The sequence below is a fragment of the Syngnathoides biaculeatus genome, chromosome 9 (genome assembly GCF_019802595.1).
Source record: "Syngnathoides biaculeatus isolate LvHL_M chromosome 9, ASM1980259v1, whole genome shotgun sequence".
Classification (NCBI taxonomy): domain Eukaryota; kingdom Metazoa; phylum Chordata; class Actinopteri; order Syngnathiformes; family Syngnathidae; genus Syngnathoides; species Syngnathoides biaculeatus.
Window position 1 is genome coordinate 6,821,145 of NC_084648.1, and position 11,162 is coordinate 6,832,306.

Consider the following 11,162-nt stretch of genomic DNA (forward strand, 5'->3'; position numbering starts at 1 on the left):
GCGGTTGCTGGAGTATTATGAACAAACCCATCATGCACTTGTGTGTAAATAGTACATGTGTTTTTGAGTAACTGTAGTTGTATTTGAAACACATTATATTGCTATGTATCCTACAAGTAAAGTTTTTATCTTCATGTGACCCAGACAGAACATTGCTTTTATACAGATAATAATGTTCACTTTTGATTGACCTTGGTAGAGAACGGTAATTTAAAACTACATCTTCATTATTGTGGTTTTAGTTGTATATACAAAGAGCTGTTAACGCTCTGTATGCAACTAAGATAATAAAGTATTAGAAACAACACTCAGTATGAGATGTTTCTGTTATACACTACTGCAAATTACACTGAAAGTGAGTATTATTAGCCTAATAAAGGCAACATTTTAGCTAGTACCTTGAAGTGCATCAAAGAAAACTGCAACTATACGTAACGTTATGGTTGGTATGGAACTATGTATATGAAAGGAAATAATTATATTAAAGGGGAATTTGACTGGTTTGCTTGAACAGTGGCTCCAATCGGTCATGTAATATGTCCCCTATTTTGACAATGTGATGTTAAATCCTCTCTCATTTCATAGTGTTTTGAGAAGATTTTTATCGACAATTACGAATTTTCAGGGGCGCTGCCATTTTTGCGAGTCACATGACCCACGTGCGCGGATGTGACGTGTACTGTGCCGCAACAAAGACTTGATTACAGGGGACAGCATTTATGCCGCAGCTGCGAGCCGAGCCTCCAGGTGGCGCAGGCCGTTAGCCCCGGACGCCGAAGCGAGGCTAAAGGCCTCCGCCGCCGGAGCTTGCTCGTCAGGCTCCGCATCATTCCCGTCTGTAGAACCATCCGCGGCTGGCGGGCCGGAGCTCCCGGGGGCCTTTGTTTACGCACTTAAGTCGCGCGTGGACCTCCGAGTAGTCACACTCCGAAGAACCACTCGAACATTCAACATTAATTACAGCCATAGTTTCAAATCTGTATGAAAGTATTCCTCTGTCTTCCCGATCAACCGATACTACTATTTCTTCACATGAGGATAAATCCGAGAAATCTGTGCTGGGCATAAATGGTGTCCCCATGTAATCGAGCGTTTGGAACGACACATTACACGTCACATCTGTCCACATAGGTCTTGTGAAAATGGCAGCACCCCCGAAAATTCGGACTTGTCGATAAAAAAATCTTCTCAAAACATTAAACGAGTGAGGATTTAACATCACATTGTCAAAATAGGGGACATATTACATGAACTATTGGATGCGAAACCAGTGGATTTCCCCTTTAAGTAATAGCCATGAATGGGTCGTTATTTTGAGATAGAAATCAGCTGTGTCATCACCTGATTTGGACCTGTAAACATCAGACATTTTCATAAATGAACCGCTCGGTTGTTTCAGTTTTATCTCCAGAAGAGATCGAAATGCCGTTCAAAGATTTGAAATTCTGTTTAAAAAATTAAAAGTTGATACATTAAAATAATCTACGTCGCTATAGGCCTGTTTTGTCTTATTTTCAGTTTTCTTGAAAAACACATTTTGAAGCGCTGTTTCTGTCTCTGATCTCAGGCGTCAGACCGTGAGATGCAGTGGGTGATCCGTATCTCGGTGGTGGTCGTCGGGTTGGCCGGCGCCGGCCTCACCTTCTTGGACAGCAGCGTGCTGGTGTTCTGGCTCGTGGGCGTGGACATGTCCTACACCATCATGTTCCCTCAGCTGGTCTGCGTCCTCTTCTTCAAGAAGTCAAACGGCTACGGGGCCACTTTTGGCTTCCTGATGGGAATCACGTTGAGAATCCTGAGCGGGGAGCCGCTCGTCAGCCTGCCGCCCATCATCCACTTTCCCAACTGCCGGCTGAACGCCGAGGGCAAGCTCACTCAGTTCTTCCCCTTCCGCACAGTCATCATGTTCGGCTCGCTGGCCACCATCGTGTTCGTCTCGTGGGTGACGGACCAAATTTTCAACAGAGGGCTTTTGCCTGAGAAGTGGGATGTGTACAAGGTCAAAGCCAAGCAAAACAAGCCCGCCGAACAGAGGACCCGTGAAGACAACGAAGAGCTCTCCGTATCCAAGCAGCTACTGGACACCACCACCACCACCAGCTGCTGAGGGGCCTCGCACGCAAAAGATGGGCCGTGACGGGAGGCGGACGCGCTCGTCTGCCGGGCCAGCAGTTGGCAGAGGGCCATTAACAACAGGGGCTTCACACTGTCAAGAGAATCTGGACAGAATCGGTGAATTTGCGTCACATACTGTACAGACCCACATTGGCGTGATGTCCCTGGAGTCCTCTGGCACCCATCTTTATTTTCAGCTTCCTTCTAAAACGAATAAAACAAAACAAAACAACACCAAAAACCAAAAAAAAAAAAAAAAAATGTATAAAATGTCATCTTAGTTTGTGTATGATAGTACCCATTAACCAGTATAGCATATCGAATGTGATTTTATTAAAAACATCCAATAATAACTGAGCCTTATCAGATAAATCACACATCTCTGAAATGGACACGAGTGCAGCCTTTTAAAATCATTTCCATTTGGAAAAGAGAAGTATTGGAATTTAGAAATTGTTTTATTTTTCATGGATTTTGGATTTGTACAGATCTGTAGAAAGATATTTTATCATGCTCCTTTTTTTAAAATTCAAATGTCCCTTGATAAAGTGCACATGCAACACTTTTTTTTTGGCCGTCTGCACAAGAAAAAGGTATATTCAGTCCAACTGAAAAATAAATGGTTTATAGTTCCACATTGCAATTTTACAGGTTCTACAGGTCTTCTTGTTACATATACCAGTCCAAATTGTCACTCCAGAAATAGAACTGCAAAAAAAAAAAAGGCAATCTTCATCACTAAATCAATTTCTTGTGGTATTGCCGACACTTTTGTTTGCATTCACACTCCAAACGATTTTCATGTATACTGGCGCTGGCTCACATCCGGAGAAACACTCGTACTTTACTGTACAACTTGTCAACAACCTCGCTGTTCCAACATGTTGCATTGTAGCCTTGTCAGCATAAAACGGCAAGGTACCCTTATTAAAAAAAAAAAAAAAGGAAAAAAATGAATTAAACTTGACTAGACTGTTCTTTGACAGTCTACGCAATGAAAGCATCACCAGTTATGTGAACGCGTCTATAATGTGAAAAACGTCATTCTCAAGCTGAAGCACTGTCAACAAAGCCGAGCCGGTTGGAAACCTCCCGTTGTATTATTTTTCAAAGCTGTGATAATGAGAGAAACCCCCCCACCCAAATCCCAAACCAGGTTGTCCCACCCTGCCTGACTGCTCTCGGTCACATTGCTGGCAGTGCAATGTAAGCAAATGCTAACACACGCAACCTGCATCCAAGTGTGCAGAAACACTATTGAAACATTGTTTTGATATCTTTTAAGGAGAGAATGATGATGAGCCTTCACTTGGTTTCATCACTGTATTGTTCTGCGCCTCCAACGAGGACAATCTAAAGAAGCATTTATTGAAATATCACTGGACACTGGTCTCCCTTCACCTGTTGGCGTTGATTCAATCGATACCGCAAAACGGGGTGAATTGCTCGTGTCGTAGCTCAAGAGCTCAGCACAAGACTGAAAGTCATTTCAAACAAATTAACAGATGCTCAAAATCTATTTTCCAAATACTTGTAGAATCAAAGCAGAACTCGTTGCATGCATCTTTTTTTTTTTTTTAATAGATGTGAGTTCTAAATGTATTATACACTTGTACAGCCTAATCACAATTTGTACATTGACTTATTTTTATATCAAGGTGGATTGCCATGCGTTGTTAGTTTTAGAGGAACAACACAAATGTGTATTTATATCTCAAGTGAACAATTGTCTCCGTAAAAATTCATCCTCGATTTTAATGGGAAAAAAAAAATGAATGTAGACCTGTTATCACTTTATGTTGAGATTTGGCCTTTTATGATTGGCCTGCACTTTTCAGCAGCAGCGTTACGGCGTCACACGTCGTTGCGGCCATCACGATGAACACTGCTGCCAACGCACTACATGCAACTTCCGATATTCAGCCAGCCGTCCCTACTGAGGGAAGAATATGCCTTAATTGTGGAGTACATGTGTGGCATTTTGCATTTATTTGGTCATTTTTAGGGCAGTCATATTCTATTTCCGACGTTTTGAGTTTTCCAAAGGTCACCCGTTGACACCTTTAACTGGTTTTTAGTTTTTGAATAAACAGCAAGCTCTGTTTTAGTTCTCCCTCCTTGTCTGTATGTGGTTTTATACTATTATGCATGTCAGTTGTCAGTATGTTTACTGAACTTTGGTGAAGGCTGTTCTCTCTTGCCGCTTGGCAAGGTCCTACTTTGTAATCGAATAATGTAAATCCCCATGGGGTGAGCTTCTGTCAGAATAAAAGCCGATTTAAAAAAAACGACTGCTAGCTCCTTTGCTTTCTTTGTCACGACTGCAGGGAAATTTCTTTGTGAGTTGTAAAAATATATTTGAAAAAAAATCAGATGAATGGTAAAAATAAAATAGGGGATGTGAAAACATATCCCAAGTTGTGAAAAATCTCAATCTGTACACCCTCCTCCCTGACGGTCACTCTTGGACCCTGCACAACAAGTTTCCGGATGTTGTTGTTTGAGTTCAATATGGAGACTTGCGAGGAGAATGTCTATTTGTACGGATCCAAAAATGTTGCTGGACAGAAGTGTTAACTAAATACTGCCGAAGCAAGTGAGGATTAAGTGCCTGACTTGTTAAAACGAGATCATGTCTGTGAAACTTCCGCTAATCCCCATTTTGGATTCTTTTAAAACAACGTAAACCCTCTGACGTTTAACTTTTCAACCAGCGATGAAATGTCGCAGTGCTTTGGGCACTTTTTAACCGTAATACCCGGGCTACAGAGCGCACCTGGTTGTAAGCCTCACCCTGTACATTTGTAAAGGAAATACCATTTGGTACATACATACGCTGCAGCTGCGTAAAAGCCGCGAGTGCCCACATTGAAACTCACCATGAAACATGAGATATTTACAAAGAAAGATGGTACATAGAGAGTTTATCGCTAGTGCCGCCGCGCTAACGCTAATGGTAGCGCCGTGCTAACGCTAGCGCCACGCTAATGCTAATGCCAATCCCACGCTAACACTAGTACCGCACTAACAGGGCCGGTTTAAAAAAAAAAACAGCTGTAAAGTTCTGAAGTCCAGTGTTCGATCCCGACCCCGCCTGTGTGGAGTTTGCATGTTCTCCCTGTGCTTGTGTGGGTTTTCTCCGGGCACTCCGGTTTCCTCCCACATCCCAAAAACATGCAACATTAATTGGACACTCTAAATTGCCCCTAGGTGTGATTGTGAGTGCGGCTGTTTGTCTCTATGTGCTCTGCGATTGGCTGGCAACCAGTTCAGGGTGTACCCCGCCTCCTGCCTGTTGACAGCTGGGATAGGCGCCAGTACTCCCCGCGACCCTCGTGAGGATAAGCGGCTAAGAAAATGGATGGATGGATTTTTCTTTTGTTCTATCACTTCTGAAGTACCGTAATTCCGGGCCTACAAGAGCGCACCTTGTTACAAGCCTCACCGAGTACATTTGTAAAGGAAATACCATTTGGTACATGCGTACGCCGCAGCTGTGTAAAAAACGCAAGTGCCCACATTGAAACCGACATTCAAACACGAGATATTTACAAAGAAAGATGTTATACAGAAAGAGTTTTAACGCAAGCGATAATGCCGCACTAAAGATAGCGCTAACGCTGCGCTAGCGTTAACGCTAACAGGGCCGGTTAAAATAAACCTTACCAGTAAAGATCACTCAGACACGCCAGTAACACAGCAGCAACATCCTAGCTCGGCGCTAAGGCTGCACTAACAGGGCTGGTAAAAATCACTTCCTTGGCACATATATTCCACCGGTCTCATTCTTATCTTTTCCACTGGAGTGCCCCCTTACGGGCGTTATAAAAAAATGCACAAATTAGCCCCATCACTGCATAAACCACAGTGAAAAAAGTCCCGGCTTGTTGGCCGGAAATTACGGTTTGTAAATGACTTGCAGTCGGAGGTGAACAAACAGCGAAGGCAAGCGATTTCTATTGTATTTTTTTTGATACGCAAAGTCTGCGGCTGACCGATAAGACGGGTCTGTGCTTGTCCTCTTTGGCTCAGATGCCATTTTTATCTGCTCTACACAGTCCAAAACATTATCCAGAAGACGATAACGCCGCAAAGTCCAGCACATGTAGAGAGAGAAGAGGGCAGAGAATGTTAAAATGTCATATAATCTCACTGGGTTAAAAAAAAAAAAAAAAAAAAGCGAATCATAAAAGCAGTATAAAAGAAGCTTAGCAGCTGTTTGATTCAGCACTGATTTCAAGGAGCAGGATTGACCGGAAAAGAAAACTGCTTCTTACTTGTTTTACTTTCTGACTATTTATAACAAGTGGATGCAATCAACAAACGGCCCAAATAAAGAGACGCAATCTCAAGTTTCACAGCATCTGCTGCTGCTGCTCCCCCGGCTTGCGTCGGCTCGTCTCGATTCCCTGGAAAGCGTCAATATCTATGTCTTCTTTCTTGGATGGCCTTTAAAGCTCACAGATTTGGGCTATTTTGAGTGACTCCGCGAACTGGTTGCCAGACAATCGACACGCCGCCATTCGGGCTCACGTTTATACTTTTGGACAATTTAGATTCTTCAATTAGCCTACAACGTGCGGTTTTGGGGAGAGTGGGACGACGCGAGTGTACCGTTTGCATTTTAGAAAGCCCTGCAAAGTACTGTATGAGTCATGTAAGAGGCTCTTGAAACATGAAACAGATGTCTGGAAAGACGTTGGAAGGTGGAGGATCTTTTCTAAATATTGCATAAGTCTCCAATGACTTCGGCTAATTTGTTGAACTCCATCACATCTCCTTCAAAATGCATCGCGACGCCCTGAAAATGAAACGACTTGGATGAGTGAGAATATTTACAAAGAGTCTTGTTTGTTTGTACGTGTCTTGCGAGTGACTGGGAACCAGTCCAGAGCCCACACGAGTTCTCGGAAAAAGTTGGGTTGGGGTCGGCTCTGGGTTGCCCTCATGAGAACAAGCGATATCGAAGCTTTATAGTTACTGTTTGATCGAGTGTGGTAAGGAAGTGAAGAAACGGGTCCAAGCGGGTTGGAACAGCTGGCGGAAGGTGTCTGGTGTGTTATGTGACAGAAGAGTCTCTGCTAGGATGAAGGGCAAAGCTTATAAAACATTTGTGAGGCTGGCCATGATGTACGGATTAGAGACGGTGGCACTGAAGAAACAACAGGAAGCAGAACTGGAGGTGGCAGAAATGAAGATGTTGAGGTTCTCGCTCGGAGTGACCAGGTTGGATAGGATTAGAAATGAGCTCATTAGGGGGACAGCCAAAGTTGGATGTTTTTTGACGAGGTTCGAGAGACCAGACTTTGATGGTTTGGACATGTCCATAGGCGAGAGAGTGAGGGTATTGGTAGAAAGGTGCTGAGGATGGAGCTGCCATGCAAAAGAGCAAGAGGAAGACCAAAAGAAAAGGTGGATGGATGTGGTGAGGGAGGACATGAGGACTGTGGGTGTTAGAGAAGAAGATGCACGAGATAGGCTTGGATGGAAAAAGATGGCACACTGTGGCGACCCCTAACGGGACAAGCCGAAAGGAAAAGAAGAAGATAGTCACCATTCGATTTCTTATCTTCATTTCATTCTCTGCCAGCAAAGTTCATTGCAAATCTAGACAACTTTAGCACCCTCGGCGTTATCATTTGTCCGATTCGAACGCGCCCTCCCGATGACGTAGTCGGGCCCGCTAATCTCGAGCGGTTGATCTGGAATGTCACCCGCTCGCTGTCACTTGAGACCTGACATCCGAGTCCCGCCAAGGCCTTCACGCAGAGGACACAACCCCAGGTGCGGTATCTTTGTCTATCAGCACCAAATCCTTTGAAACACATTTAGACCAGACCGAGCGTTGATATTAATTTGAACATCCACCCGTTTTTACACTGTTTATGGAAAAAATTACTCAATTTCCTGTATCGGGGAAACACCACCATAGACCAAAATGGCATAGCAGCATATCATAGCATGTTGAAGCAGAGCATTGGTGACCACAAACATGGACTGTTTCACCTTTAAATATTTTCTAACGTGTTCTTTTGTGCCGTGTGTCTGTCCCACTTCCTGTTCCTGTTGGTTTTGGGAACATGCCATTGGCCGCTAGTTTGACATTCAAACAGACTGCCGGGATTTGTTTTTCATTGCCCCATAAAGTCACTTACCATTGAGTACTCCACTTTCTCCGAGATCTTACAATGCCACTGGCTACTGTCGATGTGCAGTAGCACTGCATTTAGCCATATAAAGTTATTGCTCCGGCATATGCACTACATTTTTTCCCCCCCGCTGAGCCAGCGCTGTCAACGTAGCATGCACATGTGCTCTCAATCAACCAATCAGAGCAAAAGTGGGTCAGTATTAGCCAAATATGGACAAAGCAGATCCAAAACTGGGTCCAACAGATGTAGCTGCCGGAGAGGCCTTTTCTTGACAATCGGACCACAAAACCGAGATGTTATTCTTGGTTCTATGTTAGAGTCACTTTATATGGAGGTCTTAATAACCAAAATACAGGACATTTAATATCTCCTCTATCTTGGGACCACCGGTGGGAGCAGTTGTCTGCAAACACTTTGGAACCAGAGCGTCAAGTTCAGTTTCTACAAAGAAACGATGCATGAGAAACAAAACAAACAAACAACAACAAAAAAAAAAAAAACAGCTGCGGAGGTGCCCCTGAGCAAGGTACCGAACTCTACAACAGTCAAGCTGCGTGGACCCTGACATCTGGTCGGTTGTTGAAAAGCCACTTTGCACGTGGCTTTGCTAAACTATAACAGGTTGTGAAATTGAATTTGTTCTCGAGGGACTCCTCAAGGGTTGTTGTCGGTTCTGTCCGTGCAGAGACACGAGGGGGGCTGCCACTGGTTTGCGATAGTACATGAACACGAACCCCTCGTGCTGCTTTGTCCAGTACTTTTCCATTCACCGAGCCACGCGTCTGCATGTGAGTGTGAGTATGCATGCGCAGGGGGGTGGGGGTTGAAGTTGGGGGCAAGTCTGCCTCTGTGCAGGAAAACATAAAACAAAAAAACTGTTGTTAGAAAGAAAGAAATATTGCCAAAATAAGTGCTATGAAATGGGATTCAAATTGTGGTTGTACTCGCGTTATCATCGGTCAAAATGACATTCACAGGGAGTGTTAGGTGAAGGCAGCTGAATGCCTTTCTCTTTACTTCGGACTGTAATGACACAGAACATTTGTATGTTCTATTTTTTCAACCAGTTCTCAGAACTTGACAATTATGTCATGCGCAACGTCGGCATATACCGCTGGTGACACAATCGTCCATTTAGACAAACCCACAGTATCAATCAATTGTAAAACTTATCCATATTTGAGCACAGACACACAAAATCCTGGTTTACTTCGTGGTGACGCAGATTTTGTCACTTTGTACAAAACGTTTCCGAGCATGTTGTTGTTTTTTTTTTTTTTGTATGATTTTTGTTTAACGAATAATGAGACGGGGACCGCCTCTGAAGACTTTGAAAACGAAACTTTACCGTGGGGTCGGCCAGCCGAGGTTCCATGGTGTAATGGTTAGCACTCTGGACTCTGAATCCAGCGATCCGAGTTCAAATCTCGGTGGAACCTGACCTTTTCCTTTCACCTCTCCCAGCACGATTCCCTTTTTCAGTTTTCATTTACGCCCCGTTCATCCACTAAATAAGACACGTTAACAAGCACGTTTCAAATCAAGGGAGTTGGTACCTGGCCCTGAATTAAAAGAAAAATCCTTTCCATTACATTTGCAACATTCAGATGCTTTTAATATTGCAGGAGCAATCTGGCAAAGGTGCTTTTATATTTTTACACGACCGACCCAATGCATTGCATATGGTAAAATTCATGTAGCTAACCATCACACCGCCACCATCACGTTGGACTTTTGGTATGATCTTTTTCAGGCTAAATTTACACCAGATGAAACGGGACACACCCCTATCAAAAAGCTCAACTTTCATCTCATCAATCCATATAACATTCTCAAAAATGATTGGGAATGATTCAGACGTTTTTCTGCAAAAGCAAGACGAACCTTTGTGTTCTGTGTGGTCCGCAGCGGTTTTTGCCGTACAACTTTACCATTGGATGCCATTTTGGCCCATCCTTTTTCTTCGCCGCTTATCCTCATGAAGGTCACGGGGAGTGCTAGAGCCTATCCCAATAGACCCCTCCGTGGAAATTGCGCAATCTGCGTCACTGACCAATCAGAGGGCAGAGATCTGCATAAACCAAAACCCGTTTTTGCTCCCGCCATTTTCTCAGACAACATTGCATGGTCCAGTATAGGTTTTGTTAGCGTTTTATCGCATATTTGGGTTATTTAACAAAAAATATGGTTAAGAGGTGGAGTCACGGACTTTGTAATTGTGACGACAGGTATCCTGAAAGGCTAGTTGGTGAAGTTCGATTCGTACCCTTTCCAAAACCGAAGACCCAGTACGAAAAATGCCTTCGATGGATCAAACTTTGTGGAAGACCGCATCATCAACTAAATCCATCTAATATCAACCGGAAGACATGTTTGCACGAAGGTATGCCCTATATTTGATTTTCAATACATGTCTCGTATAAATGAATTCAAAGTTCTTCGCTTGGATAACACCGCTACATGTGATCGATTGACACACTTATTCTTTGTTGAGCGATATTTAGCGATGATCGGACTGCACAAACGTGTCGCTTTCTTGCTGGCTCGCGGTCGAAGCTTAATCAAACTGTGTTTGCATGAAGATATGCCCTAAATTTGATTTTAAATACACGTCTCGTATAAATGAATGAGACGTTCTTCGCTAACATAACACCGCTACGTGTGATCGATTGACACACTTATTCTTTGTTGAGCGATATTTAGCGACGATCGGACTGCAAAAACGTGTCGCTTTCTTGCTGGCTCGCGGTCGAAGCTTAACCAGACTGTGTTTGCATGAAGACATGCCCTAAATTTGATTTTTAATACACGTCTCGTAAAAATGAATGAAACGTTCTTCGCTAGCATAACATTGCTACGTGTGAATGATTGAATGAAATCAGAAGCATGGCGTCT

General features: G+C 43.5%; 1 protein-coding gene and 1 non-coding gene across 5 annotated transcripts in view; both read left to right on the top strand.

Annotated features, from left to right (window-relative positions):
* LOC133506125 (high affinity choline transporter 1-like) overlaps window positions 1-4,396 on the top strand; it is a 29,763-nt gene extending 25,367 nt beyond the window's left edge. For all 4 annotated transcript variants that reach the window (XM_061829926.1, XM_061829924.1, XM_061829927.1 and 1 more), the window contains one exon: window positions 1,568-4,396. In XM_061829926.1, the coding sequence (XP_061685910.1) occupies window positions 1,568-2,107 (540 nt within the window). In that variant the 3' untranslated portion in view covers window positions 2,108-4,396. The remainder of the gene's footprint in view (window positions 1-1,567) is intronic.
* A 5,238-nt stretch (window positions 4,397-9,634) lies between these two features.
* On the top strand, window positions 9,635-9,706 carry trnaq-cug (transfer RNA glutamine (anticodon CUG)). The gene has a single exon. It is a non-coding gene; the product is annotated as a tRNA-Gln (tRNA).
* The last annotated feature ends 1,456 nt before the right edge of the window (window positions 9,707-11,162 follow it).